Below are 25,215 nucleotides of genomic sequence, written 5' to 3'. Positions count from 1 at the left end.
GAGTTTAGGGCACCTTTTCCTGTTGGATCACAGACTGTGAAACTAAACTGCTTTGTGAGATCTAGAACTTAGTGTATCAGGTTCTAAGACTGTTTCTCTGTGCTTTCAGGACCTTTGGAGTTTTCAGGCTTGGATTACCAAGAACCTGAGACAGGCTCATTTTCTTAGAGTAGAAAGATGTAAAAGAATTTTATGATCACATAACTGAAAGTGGAGGTTCCAAAAGCTGATATAAATATAAAAAGTCAGGCATATTAACACAAATATTAATCATTGCAGTGCTAAAGCAAACACTTAAAGGAAATTAAATGTCTTGTATTGGAACTGAGATATTGATGTATCAGTTAAAATGTGGAATATTCATATAATTTAACATCATGGAGTTAAATTTTACATAACCATTATAACTTAGACCATCTGTCAACATGTAATAATGCTTGTGACATAATATGGAAAAATCAGAGTATACATTTCTTGTGCAATGTGATTGTAACTAAAACTTACTTATATTTATGAAGAAGATGAAAATGACTTATAAATTAATTATGTTATAGTAGTCGATATCCAGATAATTTTTCCCACTCTACTTTTCATATTTTCAGTAATGTTGGTATATAGCGTATGTGGTTGAAAACAAATTAACCACTTTTTAAAATGCATACATGTTTCAGAGCAGTTTGGGGTTTGTGGCAAAATTGAGCAGGAGATACAGATTTCCCATGTACTCCCAAGCCTAATCTGTTCCTCCCTCATTATCAACACTCCCCTACTGGAGTGGTACACATGTTAAAATTGATGAACTTTAGTGAATCATGGTTAACACCCAGAGCCCATAGCCAGTTTTTTAAAAAAATGAAGTTGTCTGAAGTTTGAAGTCTCATCGGGGTTTCTTGGTCGGAAATCCATAGACAGAGAATCTTAGACTCTTGCTCTTTGATTCTGGCTAGATGCTGTATAAAAATGGAAACTTCCCGACAGGGAAGTTTATTTTAGTTAATTCCCCCAGAAGACCTCTATACCCAACCCACTTTGCGTTTTAACTCTTTTTATTTCCATCTCACAGTCAGGGGACTGGGCTCTGCCTGTTTGGTTGTGATGGGGCAGTCCTGTCTGCAGTGTCACATCTGGAATTGTCTCCCTTCGTCTCTCTCTAGGAAGTGCATTTTCAACTGAGCACCTCAAGCTTCAACTCCAGAAGAAATCCCTAAATGAGTTGAGGAAGGAGTGTACTGCGAAGAGGTAAGTGGAATGCTGATAATAGTTGTTTTGAATGTAGAGTTTACTTGGAGGATAGGATTTGCAAAAGGAGTATTTTTTTTAAAGCTGCCGATATTAATTTATATTCCACACACCTGAGTGTCACATTCATTTATTCAACACCTACTATGTGTCATGCACTGTGCTAGAGACGGTTAGGAGAGCTCCTAGTGTGTGGTCATAATCAGAAACGTGGACACTGTTCTAGTTTTCAAGGCCGCAGCATTGTGACTTAATACTTGCACCTTGCCTTCTTCCTGTCTTCTAGTGTAGCTTACAGTTTTTCTTCAGCAGTTCTTCAGACTCACTCCCGTGAGCTCATTTGGCTGACCTCAGCAGCTCCCAGATTCTCTCTCTCCAGCTTTCCAGTTCATCCTCCATGCTGCTGTCAGACCTCTCCTCTTAAAATACTATTTTTAACCAGTATTTTTTTCTCTTCTAAAGAATCAATGATGGTTGTTTTGCTTCACTTTCAAAACCGTCAATAAATTAGCCCCATACAACTACAGCTAATTTCATTCACTGCACAACATTCACTTAACAAATGCTAATCGTTTTTTCCCTTTATTTTTTCCAGCACATGCTTAACTTGTTGCCACCTCTGTTCTTTTCCGCATCTTCATTCACTCTTCCTAGAAAGTCATCTCATCCTGCATTTTTCTTAGCAACTGAGGTCCAAGAATGTTAGACCTGGAAAGTGCTGTGGAGATATGTAATCCTGTCGTCTCAGTCTGCAGATAAGAAAACAGAGCTCCAGGAAGTTACATGAGGAAAGCAGGACTAGATCCCTTTCAGTCTTCAGTGCTCGTTCATCGTGCTGCCACTTTTACGTTCCCCTTTGACCCGCTGTTTCTCCTCTGTTTCCTCGTTTTCTTACATTGCTGACGCAGTTGAGCAGATAGTGTGCTCTACGGGTGTTTTAGCTGTTGGCCGTATTTTTAAGTAGTTCAGGAGAAGAGCTGCACCATCTCATCCACAGCTGTTTGCTCTGTTCTTTTTATTCTGTTATTTTTCTAATATGGCAGCAGGTCATTTTTTGAGTAGTTATAATATCTGTAGTTGTAAGTGAAAATAAAATACTTTTTTGAGGGAATACCGAATGGATATTTCCTGAAAACAAACTTATCTCAGGCTAAATGAGGCCTTGGTTGGCTTACTGAGCCTCTCTAAATCTTATTTTCTTGTTTATAAAATGGGTATAATACCATCCGAATTAAGTTGTTAGAATAATTGAAAAAAGCCATTTGTAAAGCTCCTGGCACAGGGTAGTAGGTGCTCAGTCTGTGAGTAATTGTCCCTTTACGTCTGTCAGCGTTGTGCTGGACACACACAGGAGGCCTCAGTGCATGGTTAACCTGATTGGTAGTATTTAGAGATAGATCAGGACTCATATTAGCTATCATGCTTGCTCTTACTTCTCAGCTTCTGTGGCCTACTACACACCATTTCATCTTCCTCTGCACCCGTTATGTGGTACTAATTGTTAGCATGCAAACTTTCTTTTTTTAACATGTGCTTTTTTTCTTTTTTCTTTAGAGAACTCTTTCTGAAGACTAATGCTCAGTTGACAATTCGTTGCAGGCAATTACTATCCGAACTTTCCTACATTTACCCTATTGATTTGGTAAGTTTCAAATTTTCTTTAAAAATAATTGTTTTTAAGATGAGTTCTGTTTGAAATTTCCTCTCAATGAAAAAATTCATTTCTGTTGTCTTAATCATATGCTCTGTCGTGATTCATTCAGAAGCTAATATCTGTTTAAAAAGTAGATTTAGGCTTAGTTGGCATTAGGTTCCACTGTTTGCTTTTTTTTTTATATCAGTTTGGTGGTAGGGTGGCACTCACCTTCAGCTGAAGGAATGCCAAATTATTTCTAGTTTATATAGGACGTTTTTACTTAACCAGATTCTCAGCTTCCACCATATCTGACGTACATGCAGATACATGAGCACTGCTTTAAAAATACAACTGCTAATTAATTTATATTTATTAGTATTACTGAAGATATTCCTGAGGTAACTGTCAGGATTTTGAGTTTTTTAATCTAGTTTCTTAGAGTAAATGCAAATGTAACTGTTTAAGATTCTTTTTTAGAGAGCTAGATCTGCTAAATTTGATGGTTTTGTTTTCTTTTTAATGAAAAGAGATTTAAAAGATTAATTTTCCGAGAGAAAAGCTAATAGGATTTTAGGTTGCTCATGGAATATTGTTAATTCATTTAAAAGTTTTCATTTATAAGCTGTGAATTGGTCAAAGGATAGTTTTACAATTAAAATTTTCATGGCTTATGGCTTAGATAAAGATGTTTTAAATGTTTATAGTATAGAAAATTTTAAGTATATATCAATGTGCAGATAACAGTATGATAAATCATCATGTACTCATAATTCAGCTTCCACAATTAGGATAATATTTTGAGTCTATGACAGTGTTGTCTTTGAGTTAACACCGATCTGCTAAATTTTTGAGACTTAGAGTTTCTTTGCTTTATATATCAACAGAACTAATTTCATTCTTTGGTTATATTCACAGAATGAGCATAAGGATTACTTTGTATGTGGTGTCAAGCTGCCCAATTCTGAGGACTTCCAAGGTATTTTATTTCTTTTTTACTTCTAAAGATTTGGTGTAATGTATGGATATGTTGCAGAGAAAAAGAGACATATCTTGAAATATTGGTTGTCTGGCACTTCATCCAGAAGGGTTTCTGGACCTGTCCCTTCCCAGTTGTAAGTAGATAGAGTTAGATTCCCTGATGGAAGACGTAATAGGATATTTAGTCTAATCATGGGGAAAAAATTATTGAACCTTCTGTTTGAGAGTTAAAAGAAAATAGTTTTTGAATGGGCTTTAAGAAAATCAGTTAGTAGGGTTCTGAAGAATGCTAATAATGTCCCTCTCCTTTTGGTTTGATTTTCATGAAAAATTTGTGTGTAGTTGGGAGCAAAACAAGAAACGTTAATCTGTTTTATTCAGAAAACCATATTTTTGTTGACATAAAATTTATTTGAAAATTAATTTTGTGAGATTTCCACTACCATAGGTTAAACTTGTCTGTCATTTCTGTCCTCTTTTAATTTATATTACAAAAAAAATTACATTAAAGATATTAGAGAGATGATTCATAGTAGTTGTTGCATTTAAAAATATTTTTCCTGATCTCTTTATCAGTATGCCAAAGAGAAGAGCTTCTTTTATTTGGCATACTGGTAGAAAGATTACTTTTATTGTTAGCAAAGTCCATTGTTTTCTCCTAACCTAAACAATGCTTTGAGGGCTATTAAATAACTATATGGATTATTCTCAGAGACATTAATCTATTTGGGACGAAGTTATTCAAGAAGAGAGCATTACTAATTCTGATTAGGACTATCTTCCATTTCCCTCTAAAGAAAATGTTGTTATTTGTGATCTTGTAACATTTAAGACTATTTTAATATATTACCTGTTTTGTCCTGTAACAAACCTTACAACAAGTAGTTGGGACGTGATACGAGAAGAGTGATAAAACAGGAAGGGGAAAACCTATATTCAAGGTACCCCTTCTAGAAACCATATATTTTGGAGCAAGCCATCTAAGCTTGGAGTTAATTTCCTAATTGATAGTATGAGTACATTAGTTCGTGTACTACCTGTTTCACATGACTGTTAAGATTTTATTTAAGAGCATGACATTTTGCCTTACCTTTAATCCTCACAAAAACAAACAATGGAAACCTATAAAGAAAGTGATATAGTCTCAGTTTACAATGTGTAAATGAGCTATCTTGTGACTTGCTCAAGACCACAAAGCTAGGTAATGATCTTGCTGGGGATTTGTCTGGTTTCCATTGTACAGTGTTCCCTCTAATAAGTCATACAGATTTGCTTTGCTGTTAATTTTAGGCAAAGTTACGGTGTCTTGAAGCCCATGACACATCTTTTTTCCCATTCATTCATTTGTTTAACAAACCTGTTGAGTACCTTGAGCCCTATGCCAGGTTACAGAGATACAGAATATTCACTCATTGAAAAGATACTTATTGAGCACCTGAATGCTAGACACTGTGCTGGGTTTCGAGGATATAATGATGGAAAAAGCCAATATATTCTTTCTTTCATGGAGCACAACCTATTGAGGGAGACAACCAATAAACAAGAAAATAAGTATTTAACAGGTATTTAATACAGGAGTACCCTATCTTTGAGAATCTACCATCGATAAAGCAGTCAGGGAAGACCTCTCTGAGGAGAAACGTTTAACAGAAAATCTGAATGCTGAAAGGAACAGCTAAGCTACAACTTGGGGAGGAGCATTCCTAGAAGAGGAGGTGGTCATGATGGAGGATAAAGAGGAATAGACTTGATAGATCTGAAAAAACTCACGGTGGAGGGTGTGGGAGAAGATTACATGATTTGCCCAAAATACAGGTTATCTCTCAGAGCTTCGCTTCTTCACCTGTAGGATGAAGTGATATCTGTGTCTCCAATTCCTTGTGATAATTGAGTGAGACAGCATTTGAAAGGGCATTTCATACAGAAGGCACTCAATAAATGTAACTGGAATTAGTTGCGAGAGAGAGAAAGAGAGGACAGAAAGAAAGAGGGAAGGAAGGAAGGACAGGAAAGAGACCAGACCTGCGTGGCTGGGGCACAATGAGAAAAAGGAAGAGTTCCATCGAAGAGATAGGAGCATCAGCCAGGCCTTGGGGCCACTGTCAGGAGTTTCTGTTGTAATTTCAGTGGAGTGGGAAACCTCTGAAGGGCTTCAAGAAGGGGGATAATATGAGTTGGTTGATATTTTCAAAAGTCACTCTGGCTGCTGAATACCAAATGATTTGAGAGGAGGCAACAAGGGAAGCAGTGATATCCATATTGAGAGTATCACCTTAATTCACTCTGGGATGTTTCTTGATTCTTTGTTTTCTGCAAGTGCTTTGTTCCCTAGTTTTTCCTAGCTTTTATTAGCTATCTGTGCTTAGTATGCCCAGCAAACTGAATACATGCCTTCTGCCTTAAAAAAATTAGGTTAGCTTTTTAGTACAGTTGTTAAAAAATGAAAAAATGGGAGAGAAAAATGAAGTACATGTTTAATTTTATTCTAAGGCCTTTTTTACTTCCCATGATTCCTAGGAATCAGAAATTTTAAGAAGTACATATGGTAGTATTGGGCTTTAAAATCTCATGTTAGCATTCTGCAGGGCACTTTCGTATACTGTATGTACTGAGTGCCCTGTGTGTGTCTTTTACTGCGCCAGGTGCTGAGAGTATACAAAGGTGGTTAAAGCATTGACTCTATGGCAGGATGATTTCAGTCTAGTAGAGGTCAGTTTGTAACTAAGCCTGTCAAGAAATATCCATTGAATTCATACTCTGTGTCAGACACTTAGAAGTTTATAGCAGGTACATGGGACTCAAAAGAAGTGGGAATAATCAGGTCTGTTGGGAGGAGATCAGGAAAATATAGAGAAGACGATACCTGAGGTGTCTTAAAAGATGAAATAGTATTCCCCTGTTCAAAAAAGGATGGGACATTTTAAGTTGGATGAGGAGAAATGTGGTAACATGAGACATCATGCATGATGCTGCCATGTTCATTTAGTTCTTACAACTGTGACAATTGTTGTAATAATGACACTCATTTTTGTTTTTAAAGACAAGAAAATTGAGGCTCAGAAAGCTTAGGTAATTTTTCCAAAGACTCATACTAGCCAGTGGTAGAGCTAAAGTCATCCCTGGTCGACCTGATTTTAAGGTCCATGTTATTCCTGTCATGATGCAATTATCTTCCTTGTTTTGAATAATAGCCTCTTCCAGACTTCTGACAACTTTTTAGTGTTCTGTAGCAGCTGCATTCTCAGAGACTCTAGTAAAGAAACTCTAAACTGGTTATTCTGTGGTATTCATGAGACTTTGCTGGGTTCGACTTTACATTGCATGGCTTGATTCTGTTTGGGAAACCCCTCCATAGTGGCCCAACATTTATTGTGCTCTTCTAACTGGGTGAGTTTTTGCTGGAGTATGCCTAAGAGACCTGGACACAACGGGAGAAAAATCATCCAGTGAAGGGTAGTCATTTGAGTTCCATTGACTGAGGCATTTCTCATAAAAAAAAAAAAAATTGTGTGTGTTTTTAAGTAATCCATAACACGAGAGCCTTTTGTGGTAATGAGACCCAGATTTCCTTCTGTGTCTGTATCCCTTTATGCAGGCATGATTTCTTGGAAAGGAGAGTCCATATGTCAAACAGTGTCTCATTGAGAACATGGAATGATTCCATAGGTGCTGTGGCAATGAATGATTATAGTCTTAAATATTTTGTCCTGTCTGGATCAGTGGGTGCTTGGTTCCTTAACAAATCAGCTGCCTCAGTGATTGGGAAGGCAGGATGGTAAGAGCTTTTAGATCACTTATTGTACTTGGATGCATTTGAATATTAATAGTTTGTCCAGCATATAAGTCAGAAGGACATTTGAAGTGATTTATAATGTTGTCATGGCCATTGTGGGTTTGTGGAGTTTATAATTAAAAGATTTAATTATCTTAAAAACTACTGCAGCCCGAGTAGCTACCTACTTTAAAAAAAACTAATCAGAAATATTTATTATGAGGAAACTGCAGATTTTTGTTTTGTTCTTAAGCCCTGTAAAGCATTGTTTTAATGAGATCTTTTTCACATACCTGTGTCTTACAGTTTATTCCTGTTCCTCCCTGAATCCTCCCACTCCCCCTTTAACTTCTTTTCACCAACAAACCTATCATCTGTGACCCTTCTCACCCCAGAGCAGCATAAGGAACACAAGCCTCTGCTGTGCGTTAGGTGTTAGGGACATCATTAATGCTTACTGGAAAAGCACACCCCAGAGAGCCAGGTTTTGGCTTTGGCAGGTAAAAAGTCTTTTAGATCTTGGAATGCTGGAAACTTTAAACCTTTTGGTTTTTTTAACTAAAGTGATTGGCAACAGAATGTGACATCTGAGGTTTCGTGGCCAGCAATAGCCATAATTAACCACATGAGCTCACATTTTCCCACTGGAGGTTCAGTGGTCTTGGGGTGATGAAAGTGACTTCCCTACCAGGAGGTGGTTTTCCTTTTGAGGGTATTGGAATACCCCTGGGCCCTGTAATGCCTCACCCGTGGCCCTTTTAAAATGCTTTTTAATATAAAGCTTCAATATTGGAAATCCAACACCATGGTGTTTAACTGTGAGGCTGTGACTGAGCACCATGGCTGGGAATGGGAAACAACCTAAGGTTTTTAATTGGCAGGGCAGGGAGTCTTGTGATGGAAACAATGGGTGAGTGTGAATAGTCGGAATCAAAGATGATTTCCAGTATTATCCAGTTTTCAGGTTCTGCTATTTATTTTTGGTTTTTGATTTACATTTATAGGATTCTCTTAAAGATGCCTTTTTATCTTCAGATTTCAGCAAAATTGTTTTGATTATTGAAGGGAGGTGATGTTTAGAAGACCAGTTTCTGTTTTTTTTAATAGATATGTGGATACAGACTTCAAAATTTGCAAATATAATTCTTTAGTAATACCTTTTTCGTAATATGAGAAAATGTAGGTGCCAGAGTGTTTAGCATTAGATAGATTTTTTTTTAAATATTCATAGATTGCATCTGACCTGTTTGGAAGGCTAAGAGCACTTCTGATTTCTGAAAGTTTTCAAATCGTTTTCTGTCAGGTCACATAAGAAAGGAAAAGCTTAGTGTAAAGCAGTTATAGGAAAGTCTGAAATTAATCTATTATTAGCCGTCATTACTCTCAGTCCTCTTCTTCTTCCTCTTTTCCTCTCCCTTCAAAAGAAGATTCTTAAAGACCAAATCCTTTTACTGATAGGAATATTTTATAATATTTTATATCAAATATTTTATAAATTTGATAAGCCCTATTCTTACCAAAAGCAGGACTCGGTGACCGCTGATGGAACTCACAGTCCCAGCTGTGATTCCAGGGATACATGTTTTGGGGACTGAGGTGTAGATAACAATTCTCTCTTTTACTCTATCACTCATAGTTTTACTTACATGGCTTATACCACCTGAATTTTATTTTTCTCATTTCTGAATTGATAGCATCAGATTCAGTGATTTCTAAGGTTTCTCTTAGCTTTAATATTATATGATGACTTATATTGTAACGAATTTGCAGTATAATGTAGTTTTAGTCTGTAAGGTGATGTGACATACATATTTCAACAGAAGTAATGTGTTGTAGTACTCAAGGTACTTGGGTGGGCCTGAGCCAGGAGCTCATGGTCCCCAAAACTAGTTAGGATCCTAGTCAGTTAACACATGCCCAGTAGTCAGTTGAAATGAGTGCTGTTTGATTTTTTCATCAATTTGATTTGAGACAACATGTCATCACAGACTCAAAGACTTATGTGTTCTTTGCTCTTACTAGAAAAGTGTGAAGATACTGAGATAGTACATTTGGGTCATATGCTTGGTATATTCTAGGTTCCCAAGTTAAAAAAATTATTATATATTCCACAGTAAAGTTCTAAGACAGTGTGGTAGAGTGCTTAAAGACAGAGGCCTCTGTGTCAGGTTAGCCCATATACTAGCTGTATTAGTTTGGACAGTTTCCTTAACTTCTTTGAATGTTATTTCTTTGTCTGTATAAAAGGTGCCCAGTTTATTAATTGTTGATGAGTGACTGGCATAAATAAAGCACCATGGTCAATTCCTGGCAGAAAAAAAAGTACACAATAAAAGTTATCTACAGTATGATCAAAGAGAAACCAAAAATCTTCTTTGGTAGTCAAGGGGGAGAATGCACTGAGGAGTAGATGGCTATAGTGGCCTTCCTACAATAAGAAGGTAGTGCTTAGATAACTCAGTATAAATATAAAAGAAGGATATGGAAAATAATGCTGATAATTGACATTAAAGATACCTTTAGAAATCAGGAAACACTCAAGCCAAGATCATCTCAATGATTTCAGCCTTTCTTTAGCCAGAGGTATTTGACATTATGTGTTAAATCTGTGTGTGTGCATATGTGGTGGGGGTGTGTGTGAGACAGAAAGAGAGAGAGAACTTTAAAAGGTAATTTGGAGATATTGTATACCAAGCAGTTCTTTTTCCTTCCCCCTTGGGCAAGCTTCAAACTTTTTATTATATTACCCTTAGTAATATAATAAAGTACCTGAGTACCTGAATGATTGTTTATCACTTGATAGGCAATAGCAGAAATCTAGACATTGAGTTACAAATGTAATTATCTATGACTTCTTAAAAGATGCATATTTATATTTGACTGTAGGATAAATGTATTTTTTCCCAACAGTTGCTTCCACCAAAATTCTGAAAATAGAATGTGTATGAATAGTGTGGTTTTTGGCCCTTTATTCTTTAAAACATTTTTTTCTCCTTATCCTATCTCAAACTTCACAGACAAACTTAAACAGTGCTCTCTTTGTGAACGTTAAGAACATAGCCCATAAAGATGCACTACGCTATTTCACTTAACCTTTGAATTAATAACGTATAATAGTACAACAGTGCAAACATGTTGTTAATGAATAAAATGTATAATGTTTATATCAGATGTAATACTTAAACCTCTGAAACTAATTTTCACATTGTGTAATAGACTCAAGTATTATTTCTGCCCTTAAAAATGCTGGGAAAGAAAATAATGGATACTTGAATGCATTAAGAACTCTTAAGATTATATATCAAATGTTAATCTCATCACATTAATTATTGGAAAATAGTCCTAAATATAGTAGATCAAATTTTAAGTCTTATTAATAATTTAGATTTGTTTAAAATTCACATAATTTAGATAAGTAGATAATATTCTGTTAATTATTATAAAATTTCCCTTGAAATTGATTTATTATGATCTCATGGCTACATTTATAAGGTAAATAGTTGTTTTCTGTTTCTCTGTTTTTGAATTTACAGCAAAAGATGATGGAAGCATTGCTGTTGCTCTTGGTTACACTGCACATTTGGTATCCATGATTTCCTTTTTCCTACAAGTGCCCCTCAGATATCCTATAATTCATAAGGGATCTAGATCAACAATCAAAGATAATATTAATGACAAGCTGACTGAAAAGGAGAGAGAGTAAGTATCCTTTTAAAATAAATTTTTAACATTAAGCCAGTATGAAATGTGGAGTGTATTAAAAATATAAAAGGTGACCTAGATTGTGGTGATTTTTGTATATCCTTTGTAAAGTGCTCCATTTCTTTTAAATAGAATGTAGTCAAAATTACTAGTGAATTGACTGATTCAAATTTAATTTGCTTTTGTGAGGCAAGTATCATATACTCTTCATATATTCATATTGTATCTGTTGCAGCTAGTCCACAAGCATAATAATAAAGATTTGTCAAAGAGACAGCCAGGAAAAGAATAAAAGATTTATTAGCAGATTGTACTTATCTGAAAAATGACCTCGAAGAGAGGCCAGTAGAAAATATCCTGACCAATGCACAAGTACAAATGAGATAGATATATAGATTTATATATGTGGGATACAACAGGAAGTCTAACATACATACAATTGGCATCACAGAGAAGTAGAAGAGAACACATAGGATAATTGGAACATTTTAAGAGATAATGACAGAGTTGTTCAAATTACTATCTTATTAAATATAAGGAACATACACATAAAATGTATGTATAATCATAATGCATGACTCCAGCAGAAAAATTGGGAAATGGAAATGGAGCTAAAGCACTCTAAGATCCTGGTGTTGCCTGGAAACTGCTAAAGACACTAATTTACGTTAGACTGATAAATCAAGGATGCAAGTTATAATCTCATAACCATGAAGAGTTGTTTTTTGTAAGCAAAAATTTAATAGAGGAAAGAAACAAAAAATTTTAAATACTTGATTAATCCAAAAGAAGGCAAGAAAAGAAAAACATTAACAAGTAGGATAAAACAAATAGTAAATTTATAAATATGAACTCAAACTTATCCTATAATTACATTAAATATAAATGGTATTAATACTCTACTGAAAAATAAAGATAGTCAGGCTGGATAAAAAGCTGAAACTCATCCTACTTGCAAGAGACTCCTCAGATGTAAGGACACAGAAGTATGGAAAATAAATTATTTTACATTTATTTATACAAATGAGAGCTAGTATAACTATACTAACATCAGACAAAGTGAATTTAAGGCAATTTGAATAAAGTGGGACATTTTATGGTAATATAGTCAATTCTTATCGTAATATGTACCTAAAATCATAACTCCCTACATAGACAGAAGTTCACGGAACTACAAGGAAGTCCATAATCATAACAGAGGACTTTAAGTTTCCTTTCATTAACTATTAGGACAGGCAGAACAAAATATCAGTTAGAATCTGAAAGACCTGAAGAATACAGTTAATAAACTGGACCTAAGTTACGGGTAAAGAACATTGCACCAGTGGCTGCAAGATGTATATTCTTTTCAAATTCACATGGAACATTTACCAAAATTGATTATGTTGGACCTCAGCAAATTTCAAAAGACTGAAATAATTCACAATATATTTACTGACCGCAGTGAAATTTATTAGAAGTCAATAATAAAATCCCCAAATATGTGGATATTAAACAGTGTACTTCTGTATAACCTATAGGTCAAAGAAGAAACTATAAAGAAAGTTTGAAATTATTTTGAACTGAATGATAATGAGATTATAGCATATGAAAACTTGAAAGGTGAAGCTAAATCTGTGCTCAGAGGGAAAGTTATACCCTTAAATGCATATATGAGTCTCCTTAAACAGCTAGAGAAAGAAGAGTTCATTAAGCCTTAGAAAGAAGGAAGGAAATAATAAAGATAGTAAAGGTACGAGTGGAAATTAAATGGACAGTTGTACAGTGGGGAAAATAATACAGGCAAAAGTTCTATTGTTTGAAGCAACTAAAAAACTAACAAACCCTTAGTAGGACTAATTTAGAAGGAGAAGAGACAGGCAAAATAACTAGTATAACTAAAGAAACAATGAAGTTACTACTGATGTACAGACATTAAAAAGAAGAGTTTATGAACAACTTTATGTTCATAAATTTGAAATTCAAATGAAGTGACTATATTTCTAGAAAAATACAACTTTCCAAACCTGATACATGGATGATTGGAGTTTGTAAAATGCCACACTTGGCTATAGGGAAGTGGACATAGAAGATTCTAGGTAAGTTATTTCAACCCTGGGCAGCACATTAGTGTTGTAGGGAGCTTTTAAAAATGATCTCCTAATCCCCAGATTCCTAACCTCTCTTCCAGAAATCTGATTCAGTTGATGGACCCAAACTTGAGATATTTTTTTAAAGCTCCTGAAATGATTCTAATGTGCAGTCAGGTTTGAGAACCACTGTTCTAGATTGTGAGTATTGTGTTCATGAACATGAAGAAATGACATATCCTCCACTCTGTTTAGGAAAGAGAAAAGCAGGAAAGGTAGGCACCAATGGAAGAATTCAGTACTCTATCAGGTAGGGTTTATAAGTGGAGGGCAGGGAGTATGTGTGTAGTTTAAATCAGTGCCATTTCAAAGGCATTGATTAGTTTATAGCTCAAGCATTATTTTCAATTTCAAAAAGTTTTAAAGAGAGCCTGAAATGTATGTTTGACAAAGGGGAACATGGCTGTGGTTTCTTTTCTCCTTTTAAAAGATTGAGCTGAAATTCACATAATATAAGATTAACTTTTTTAAAGTGTATGATTCAATGGCATTTAGTATATTCACAGTGTTATACAATCACCACTGCTATCTAGTTCCAAAACATTTTCATCATCCCAAAAGAAAACCCTGTCTCCATCAAGCAATCACTGTCTGTTTTCCTACCCAGTAAGCTTTAACCTCAGTCCCTGGCAATCACCCATCTGTTTTCTGTTTCTACGGATTTACCTATTCTGGATATTTGATATAAATGGAGTTATTTACAACATGTAACCTTTTCTTTCACTTAGCCTGATATTTTAAGGTGTATTCACGTTGTAGCACAATCAGTAGCACATTCACTTTTATAGCTGAATAGTATTCCATTGACTGTATATACCACATTTTGTTTATGCAGCCATCTGTTGATGGGCATTTGGGTTATTTCCACTTTTGGGCTACAGACATTTATATATAAGTATTTGTTTGAGTATCTGTTTTCAATTCTTTTGAGCATATACCTTGAAGTAGAATTGCTGGGTCATATGGTGATTCTATGTTTAACTTTTTGAGGCACCACAGAACTGTTTTCCAGAGCAGCTACACCAGTTTACATTCCATGGTATAAAGTGGTGTATATATCATTGTGATTTTGATTTGTATTTCTTCGGTGACTAATGACGTTGAGCATCTCTTCATGTCCTTGCTGGCCATTTGTATATCTTTAGAGAAATACCTCTTCAGATTATCAGCCTGTTTTTTCCCTTTCAAATTTATTGAAATATAATTAACATACAGCACTGTGTAAGTTCGAGTACAGCATAATGACTTAACTTACATACATGATGAAGTGATTACCATAAGTTCAGTGAACATCCATCATCTCAAATAGATATAACATTAAAGAAATAGAAAAAAAATGTTCCTTGTGATGAAAGCTCTTAGGATTTGCTCTCTCAACCACTTTCATCATAACATACAGCAGTATTAATTATATTAATCACATTGTGCATTATATCGCTGGTACTTCTTTGTCTTATAACTGGAAGTTTGTACCTTTTGGCTACCTTCATCCAATTCCCTTTTCCCCTATCCCCCACCTCTGATAACCATAAATCTGATATCTTTTTCTGTGAGTTTGTTTGTTTTTGAAGTATAATTGACCTACAGTACTATGTCCTGGTACACAACATAGTGATTTGGTATTTCTATACATTTCAAAATGATCACCACAGTCTGGTTACTATCTGTCACCATACAAAGATATTACACACTTATTGACTGTATTTCTAACACAGTATATTTCAAACTTATGACTTATTTAATTTAATTTAATTTAACTGGAAGTCTGTACTTCTTAATCCCTCACCTATTGCCCATTTTTTAATTGGGCTGTTCTTTTTGTTGTTGAGTTCTGAAACTTCTTTCTGAATTGTGCATACTAGACCCTTATCAGATATATCATTTGCAAATATTTTCTCCCATTCTCAGAGTTGCTATAGTTGAAGGCCTAAAATTAAGTCCAATATTATGTGCTGCCTTGATATCTGGTGAAACCAGGAGGCCCTTGAATAGTCTCTCCCTACGCTGCTCCTGTGGATCAGGCCCCCTTCCCAAATACTCCTCTTTGTCCAGGTGTCTAGGTAGTCTCTGCTTATTCCTGAGTGGTGCATTTCAGTTCCTGGTCAGCTGCGGAATTATGGAAACAAACCATCTCATCCTCCCGCAGGAAGCATCGTCTCTCTGTTCCCTTCATGCTACAGGACCTGCCTTCCACAGTCCCTGATTGTTCACTCTGTTCTCAAGTAACCTCCTGTGACCCTGCATGGCATATGGTATCCTCCTCTCCTGGGCTTTGAGTATATGTAACTAGTAAACTGCTTTTAATTACATTTGTCCAGTGTCAGATGTTGAGTGTTGAACTATCCCCACAACCATAGGACAGTAATCCATTTCTTATCAGTGGGGTGAATAAGAAGAAGTCAAAACAGTTGTTCTGCTTTTTTGTGTAATCTTTTCCTTTGATGCACAGAAGTTTTAAATTTTCGTTAGGTCTTATTCATCTATCTGTTTATTTACTTTTGGCTTCGTATCTAAAATCCACTGCCAAATATAAGATCATGAAGAAATCCCTTTGTTTTCTTATAATTTTCTTATCATTTTATCTCTTATATTTAAGTCTTTGACCCATTTGGGCTTAATTTTTATACATGGTATGAGGTAGGTGTCCAACTCCATTCTTTGACATTCAGATATTCAGTTCTATTGGCACCATTTTTGTTGAAGAGAGTGTTCTTTCCTCTTTGAATGGCAGTCAATTAGCCATAGATTATTTCTGAACTCTCAGATATAGCCCATAGGTCTATATGTCTGTCCTCACACCAATTCCACAATAAGTTTTGAAATTGGGAATTGTGAATCCTCCGACTTTGCCCTTCTTTTTCAGCATTGTTCTGGCTGTTCAGAGCCTTTTGCAATTCCATGAGTTTGAGGATCATCTTTACTGTTTCTGCAAAAAAGTTCTTTTAATAAGCTGTCGGATTCAGTTTGCTAGCATTTAAATGAGGATTTTTGCATCTTTATTCATAAGAGATATTGGTCTATTGTAGCTTTTGTATCAGGATAATAGTGGCCTCATAGAAATTGGGAAGTGTTCCCCTCCTCTTCTATTTTTTAGAAGAATTTTGAGCATTGCTGTTAATTCTTCTTTTAAATGTTTGTTAGAATTTACCAGTGGAGCCATGTGGTCCTGCACTTTTCTTTGTTGGGAGATTTTTGATTAATGTTTTAATTTCTTTACTTGCTGTAGGTCTGTTCATATTTTCTGTATACTCTTGAGTCAGTTTAGATCATTTGTGTGTTTCTGAGAAAAAGACTTTCATATAGGTTATCTAATTTGTTGGTGTACAATTGTTCATAGTATTTTCTTATAATTCTTTTCATTTCTGTAAGGTCTTTAATAATATGTCCATTTCCATTTCTGATTTTAGTTGTTTGGTTGTGTCTTTGCTTTTACTTTCTTTTAAAAGCTATTAGCTAGAGTAGAAAGATTTGCTTGATATTTTCAAAGAATTTACTTTTTGGTTTTGTTGATTCTCTCTATTGTTTTTGTATTCTCTTCTATCTTCACTCTAATCTTTATTATTTCCTTCATTCTGCTAGGTTTGGGTTTTGTTTTCTATTTCTTTAGATGTAAAGTTAGGTTATTGATAGGACATTTTTCTTTTTTATCGTCAGTGTTTATACCTTTAAATTTCCACATCCCGTAAATTTTGACATGTTGTGTTTTTATTTTCATTCATCTCAAAGTATTTTCTAATTTCCCATGTGTTTTTTTTTTTTTCACTGACCTGTTGGTTGCTTAGGAGAGTTTAATTTTCACACATTTGTGGATTTTCTGGTTTTTCCTTTCATTACTGAATTCCAGGTTAATTCCATTGTGATGGAGAGAGATTTTGTGTGAGTTTAGGATTTTTTAAATTTATTAAGACTTGTTTTGTGGCCTAACATATGATCTCTTCTAGAGAATGTTCCTGGTGCATTTGAGAAAAATGTGTATTCTGTTGTTAGATGTAGTGTTCTATATGTGTTAGTCAGGTCTAGTTGGTTTATAGTGTTGTCAAGTCTTCCATATCCTTGTTGATCTTCTGTCATCCATTAATGAAAGTGGGGTATTAAATTCTCCAACTATTATTGTAGGACTATTTCAGATCTGTCAGTATTCGCCTCTTTTATTTTGGGGCTCTGTCATTTGGTGCGTATGTTTTTAGTTGTTATTTCTTCTTGATGAACTGACCCTTTATCTCTTATTTGTGTGTGTGCCTCATTTCCTCTGTTACTGCCTTTTTCCCCCAAAATTGATTTTTTTTTGCAGTGTACCATTTTGATTCCCTTCTCATTTCCTTTTCACTGTATATAAGATACTTTCTTATTGGTGGCTTTGAGGATTACAATATCCTAAATTTATGACAATCCAGTTTAAATTGATACCCACTTAGCTTCAGTAGAGTATAAAAACTCTGTTCCTCCATACCTCTGTCCCCTTCCTTTCTGTTGTTGTCACAAATGACATCTTTATACATTGTGTGCCCATAATACTGTCTTTTTAGTTTACCTGTATAATTGCTTTCACTGGAGATCTTTATTTCTTAGTTCAGCTGAGTAACTGTGTAGTGTCCTTTCACATCAACCTTACGGCCTGAGCTTTCACTTCATGCAGTAAACCTAGCAGTCAGCCAGAGGTGAAAGTCTGGGGTCTTCTCAGGGCTGTTCTGGGCATGTGCATGACTACTGATTCCCCAGTACGTATAGATAATTTTGAATATGCTGATTTCTCAAAGAAACTCTCCCCAGCTTTTCCTCCCAAGCTTTAGACAGTCTGTTGTACTTCTCATGCTTGATCTTTGGCACAAGGAGGCTGTGAGGTTGGTTGGTTTGCTGTACAGCCTGAACAGTGTCCTTGCCTTTCCTCTTTGAGTGAGTTCTGATTAGGCAAAATAAAGGCAAGTGCCTTGCATTAGTCCTTCAGGTAGCCCCCAGACAAGTCAGAACAGACAGACGCAGATTTTTTTAGAAAAAGATCTCTGCTCCCTTAAGAATCAGGGGCCAGGGCCCTACACTGGCAGGCTGCTATCTTCAAGACCACCGCTGAGCTGGAAAGGGGGTTAGGGACAGGATAAGTAAAAATGCTGCAAAACTTTCCTCCTGATTTTGAGTTTCCTTTTTCTTGATTCATCGTTCAGCCACTTGTAAACCTTTGACCATTTTTGCTTGATTTTTTTTTTCCACTGTTTATCTGGAGGGACAACTCCTTTGATCTACTTCTCTACCATTTTTTGCTGACATCATTCCATTTGTTTGTGTAATGATGAAAAACAGTGCTTATAATGGATGAAGAGACCCCTAGGTGATTTTAAGCAAGAGAGAATACCATAACCAGATATGTCTTTGACAAAGATGACCTTGTAGTTTTGTGGAGAGTGGGCACCCCTCCTGGCCTTCCATAGGTTCCATGTTAATAAAATTAAGTATCTTTCCAGATTTTTATCAAATTTGTACATGATGATCTATCTTAAAGTATTAGTTATGTAGGAGAATCACTTTGGGAGCTTGAAGGAGGGGTGCTCCTCAAATTGATAGGTACTCTTTCCCCAGGTCAGCTGCACACTTTAATTTGTGAAGGAGCAACATGTGGGCAACTCCAAGTAGTCTGCCCCAGTGTGAGTAGTAGTGATGATGTGTTTATTGATTGGTTGATTTTCCTAAGCAATCTGGGAAGGCCAGCTAGATTTAGGTTACTCATTTTTTCTTAGGAAACCAGGAGAACCACAGGAATTGCTTTTTTGTGAACTAATTTTATATTCTACCTCTTTCTTTCCCCCTTTACTGAAACATATATTATAGTTTATTGATTCTAATATAAATACTTTTGACATTTTAATATTGCTAAAAATGAGATGTATCTTACATTAATGGCATGTCATAATATGATTGATAGCATTTATCTTTTCTTAGTTAATAATTTAATGATGCAGTTCACAATTGATGCTGCCTCAGATTTTATGAGCTATCAATTATTCTAGCTGGTTTTATATACTTCAGTAAAGCAGTTCAGATCCTTTCTGGAATGACGTAGATGTGTAAATACAAATACATTTATTGATTCTGTGTGTTGATTGAATCAGCCTCCCAGTGATTACCCTGGATCACTGAAAGAGCAGATTAGACATGGTTTCCTTTTCCCCTGAGTGTGTCGATTTTGAACCTTTCCAGGATATTAGGTGGAATCAGGTCTTCATGTGAGATGGAAAATAGGAATTAAATGACTCATTGGACAAATTATACTCAATGTAACAGACCTAGGAATCCTCAGCCTCTGCCCTCTCTGATTGCCTGTTTCATCTGGTTATTGGTGTGTGGTACATTGGGGTTCAAAGCCCTATTTAGCTCGTTTTGCTAGAAGGAAAAAAAATCTAGTCTTTTCCTTTGGCCGTTTAGAAACGGTCTGGACTGATGCCTTGCCTACACCATTACTTGTGCACCTGCACACTGTAAAGGGAAACTCAGAAATCTTTGTTGCATTTCATTTTGAGCCTCAGACCACAAAACATGAAGGAATGTAGCTGAAGTCCAGCTGCACTGTTCTTTTATCCCTTATTTCTCCTTTCACTGAGGACTGAAAAGTAGGTTTTAAAGTGATTTTTGAAATGAAATGTGTTAGTCATTGTTGCTGTGCTACTTAGCTGTGTGTTAGGCAGTATGTTCAGAATGGATTAGTGAAGCAATCCTTGAGCTAGGACGTAGCTGGTCAGATTTTATGGCTTTTTCAAACCCTCAAAAGATGTCTGAAGTTTTTTGTTTTATTCTCATAAGGAGAGAAAGGGAGTGGTGTAAATTGGCAGGCATTTTTGAAACTTCCTGGCCTGTCCACAGCAAGGTTTTTACAAATCTCTAAAAGCTGGTCAGCTATTTTTCTCTAGTGGAATTACTGGAACTTAGAGAAATGTTAGTGCTGCTTTTCCCATTTCGTTGATTTTTATGTGTGTGCTTATATTTATGTTATGTTATGGAAGATCTTAACTAAAACCGCAGGAGTTATCTTTTTTTTTTTTTACCTGATTGATTCTGATTTCTTTTAAAGACAAATTCTAGACTATAATAAAGTTGTGATGTATCCAAAATCAAATCATAATGGGCCCAGGTCATAGTCATTGCATGTGGATCTCATGCTCACGAGAGGAGAGGTCTGTTTTAATGATCTGCCTTTTTTGTGACTGGCTGCACGTGGTGATCATGCATACCTACGTGTAAAGGGGCTGGCCAGACCCCAGGCCTGTGACTCAAGCCACCTTGCAGCCACTGTGGCATGTCTGGAGGTCAGTGCAGCTTCCCCTGCAGCTTTACCAGGTGTACTTTGCCAGGAGGGAAGGGACAGAGGAATTTGCAGAGTGGCAGTCAGCAGACTGATTGTCTATGTCTGGATTCCTTCAGCCTACCTCTTGGCCTGGCAACACTAACCTGTTGAATAAATGAATGAGAATTTTTTCTAATGACATCTCCTCAAATCATTTAGAATGCTTTGAACATTATCTGCATAAGTAGCAAATTCTCTATGGAAATAGTGACTGGCCCCTGGGATTTCATTGGCATATATTGAGAACATAAATGTTTTTAGACTGCTGTAATTTTCTGGCTGCTGTAATTCCGACTTCTCATTTTCTATTCTTACCTGTTTCAGGCAAAAACACCTGTTGAAACATCTTATAATAAAAATTATAGATTCCTTCCTATAAGAATTTCTCAGCTTCTGTTTGTTAATCAAGTTGCTTTAATGCAGATTTCAGAAATGGTTGCTGTTCTCACTAAATTAGCATGTTTGCTTTCATGGCATCCAATTAAATCTGATGGCCTCCTTCCAGAAATGTGAGATTTTCACATCATGCTTAGGCTTAAGTGCTGTGGCTTTAATTTTCAACTCTTCTACTGTTTACCCTATAAATTAGAGCATTTTTGGTAACCTTTCATCTTCATTTTATTATAGGTTGTTGCTTAGATGCTGGCCTTAAGAGCACTTAGTAACCCAGACCTCAAACCTTTAAATTAAAGTGATTGTGATAACTTGAGGCAGTGGCTGAACCAAATGCTTTGGATTTCTGTTTCTCCTTGCTGTGCAGCCTAAAAGTATAATCAAACAAATATTTTTCAGTGTGACTAATGTAACTGAAATGAATGAAATTATTAGTTCTTTCAGATTTTCCACTTGATTACAGGAATGTGACCTAAGTTGAAAAATCTCTGTTCAAATATCTGTAGTCCTACTCCATTGTAACTACCTAAGGGTACACCATGGCACAGAAATAAAGATGAAAAAAAAAAGGTTATGTATACACAGAATTGTAGACTTTGTGTTTTAGAACCAGACAAAATATTCTTAGGTCATATGATTGAACCCTTCATTTCACAAATGGAGAAAGAAGTTGAAAGATGAAGTAAGGTTATGTAACAAGTTAACGAAGCATTCGCGTAGATTTGGCCCACTGCGGAAGTCAAGCCCAGAAGACAGTGTGCCGATTGTAAGTGTAGTACTTTTAAGCAAGCATTTAGGAGATGCAAGTGTATTTATCAAATAAGGGCTATATTGAGACTGAAATACTCCTTTTCCTGAATTTAGGAAAACTCACTGGTGAAAAATGCCGTGATGTGAATTCCTGTGTATTAAACAGAGTCACCATGTTAGGGTCTTACTGAAAATGCTAGTTAAATTTTATAGATCAGTTGGTTCACTTGACATTTGTTTTTCCTCTAAAAGGCATAGTATAAAATGACTCTCTTTCCTTCCCTCTTGCCTCAATTTATTTAAACTGGGCAGGGTTTGTTTTTGTGTTTTATTTCTAGTCACTTAAGGCTTTGAAGTTATGCTGGCTTCATCTCTGATCGCTAAACGATTGGGGAAATATTGTCCCCTCTGAGTCTTGGTTCACCTGGTATAGTACCTATGCCAGAAGGTTACCATGAGGTTTAATTAAAGCACAGTGCTTGGCACATAGAAGATGCTCAATAAAATTTTGTAACTACTGTTATGTATCCATTGAGCTTTGCAACAGGAATTCCAGGCAACCATGTAGTTGTTTTTTTTTTTTAACTAATTCTAGGTGCTAAAAGGAAAGGTGGGCCTAAGGAAAGGTTAAGGAAAATTAAAAATGCAACCCAGTAGCACTGTACTAGATTTCCTTTTGTAATAATGCCACGGAAGTACACCATCTTCACTCAGTGATGTAAATGTAGAGGACTCATGTACAGGGAAAACACTGTTACAGATCTGAAGGCTTGTCTCTTTTACTTCAACAACTCAGGGAGTTTACTGCCTAGTATCCACTAATGAGTCAAGTAAGTGTCTGTATTTTAGAAGCTATTGGTTTAGTGTATGCTAAAGTCCTTATTCTTGAAAGGAATGTAGAGCATGTTCAAATAGAGAGTCCCAAGCCGGACCAACTGCTTATTCTTTCAGTCTTATCCCAGTTCATGACCTATATTTCAGTCAAACTGTTGTTTTCCAAATGCATCACATTATTTCCCGCCCTGATATGCTTTGCCCCTGCTCTTCTGCTTGTCTGGAATGCCTTCCCTAGCCATGTCTAGGATCATAATCATGGTTGTACATAAAGTCCTTCCCTTATTATCTAAAACTTTCCCCATAAAGTCTTTCTTGTTTCCCCATAGTATGATGTACTGCCATAGTCCTTTGTAATCCTATGAACAGTTCCCTCTATATAGTATCTCGGAAATGAACTATGTTTATATATGTTCTTATTTCATTTTAACAACAGCCCAGTGATACAAGTGATGTGTTAGCATTTTTTGTCTTATTCCTGTCTGAAATATTTTCAGTGTAGAAACTGCATCTTACTTGGCATGAAACTTATTCCATTGCTTTACCGAGAACCTTGTATTGTGTAAACACTCAATAAATATTTCTTGAATTGCATTAGGAGAGCAAAAGGGATGTGCAGTTTTTGCAAATGCTATTAAGTAATCTGACACTCCACAGTGTAGCCCATAATTTTAACTCTAGATGCTCTGGCCGGGACAATCATTATTATTTCATACACTCCCTCAGGACCACGCGAAGCTATTAACTTCGGTGCCTGTTGTAATCCAAGGCACAGGCAGTAGTGCTGATGGGATTGTGTTCAGGAGTGAGAGCAAAGAATATGTTTTAAAATGAGGAATCCCCGTGGAAATTTAGGCAGGAGAGATCAACGAAATAAAAATGCCGAAGGTGGTTGCTGGGTGAGACAGGAAATGAACACCTTATGAAGATTAGGCATTCCATTGAGAGAGGGGAAATGTGGAAAATGAGTCAGAAGTAATTGTGCAGCTATTTCATCGCTGACACTTGGAAGCATATTGTTGTGTGTGTTGTGTTTAATGAAGTGTGCTTTTATTGTGCTGATGTTATTATCTGGATGAGGAAGTCTTCTCTCATATTATTGTCATCTCAGCTTTCTGCAACCAACTAAATTAAAATACAGTAATGTAATGGGACAGTGGAATAAAAAAGAAAACCAGATGACTCTGACATGTGACCCCAACTTGAACCTACTGCGTTTCTGGTTCGCAGTGTATTCAAATCAGAATAGACGTTCAGTGTAGTGCTTTAGGGGGAACGGGGAGGTAGAGGAATAATATATTTAGTTAAGAGTAGGCTATGTCATGGGTAAAGATTGTTACAATATTAGAATATGTGAGATCAGTGTTTCTCAACAAGAGGTCCCCAGAGCAGCAGTGAGTTCTCTGGGTAGCCTGTGGACTGGCCTTTTGCAGTTATTAAGATGTATCATATGACAGCATAGAGGTTGTGCATTCTGATGAAAATTAATCATTTACTCTAATAAGTAAGACTATTTTCTTGATGTTACCTTGAAAGCAGCGTCTTTCCTTTAATTCTTATATTGGTTTTTTTGGTGGGCAAACAATGAGGGATATGAGGGTAATTATATCAAGCCTGAGAGTTTGGAGTAAGTGATTTGTGGAATCTTTTGGTTTTCTGAAGAAATAAATGGATGGAAAGAGTAAGAAAATTATTTTTAGGTAGACGTGAACTTATTTTAACTTTTCAAGGCATCTGATTATAATAGTTCTTTAGACAGTTTTCTAGGAATAACATTTATGTCCTGGTTAATAGTACCATTTTAAAACAAATTTATATCATTTTTTAACTAAATTCTATTCACTGCCAGTTTTTATACCTCTCCCCTATGATAATATACAGTTACTAAGATCACCAAACGTAAATTTGAATCAGATTAAATGATCAATTGTTTTTCATAGTGTTTTTCTTCTCAAATTCTTTGAAATGAAAAATTGATATGAAAGTTAATTCATATATAGGTAAATCACAAGAGAGTTAAATTACAAAAGAGTTACATTGCACCAAAGTCAAACCATATGTTGAGGACTAGTGTGCATTAGTCACTGCACAAGATGCTGGCACTAGGTGGAATTTCTCAGATGCTGAAATGGCATCAGAGATGGATAGCAAGTCACTAGACAGTCGTACTCAGCATTATAAGGGTTAGAAACACATGGGGTTGCGATGGAGTAGCCAGCAAAGGCATGCTTTAGGAGATGGCCCCTGAGCTGGTGCGTATGGAAGAGGATTAGGAGCTGTCCAGGCGAAGGCTGGCTACACAGAAGCACATACACACTGGCACTAAACAGGTATTGCCTTTTCCATTGGCCAGAGCTTCTAGTTTCTCACTAGTCTGGTTAGTGTCTTCAGTTTAAGTTGCTCACCGGTTTTCTTTTTGGCATAAATAAAAGAAGGATAAGTTAATAAATCA

At 35.9% G+C, this 25,215-nt stretch overlaps 1 protein-coding gene across 2 annotated transcripts in view; it reads left to right on the top strand.

Moving 5' to 3' along the window:
* UVRAG (UV radiation resistance associated) overlaps positions 1–25,215 on the top strand; it is a 253,659-nt gene that overhangs the window by 137,572 nt on the left and 90,872 nt on the right. For both annotated transcript variants that reach the window (XM_006203319.4, XM_072969171.1), the window contains exons 9-12: positions 1,155–1,239; positions 2,794–2,881; positions 3,791–3,851; positions 11,159–11,324. In XM_006203319.4, coding sequence (XP_006203381.2) covers positions 1,155–1,239; positions 2,794–2,881; positions 3,791–3,851; positions 11,159–11,324 — 400 coding nt within the window. The remainder of the gene's footprint in view (positions 1–1,154; positions 1,240–2,793; positions 2,882–3,790; positions 3,852–11,158; positions 11,325–25,215) is intronic.

Source organism: Vicugna pacos, chromosome 10 (assembly GCF_048564905.1).
Source record: "Vicugna pacos chromosome 10, VicPac4, whole genome shotgun sequence".
In the NCBI taxonomy this organism is placed as follows: domain Eukaryota; kingdom Metazoa; phylum Chordata; class Mammalia; order Artiodactyla; family Camelidae; genus Vicugna; species Vicugna pacos.
The sequence above is the reverse complement of the archived record's forward strand: the minus strand, read 5'-3'. Positions and strand labels throughout refer to the sequence as shown.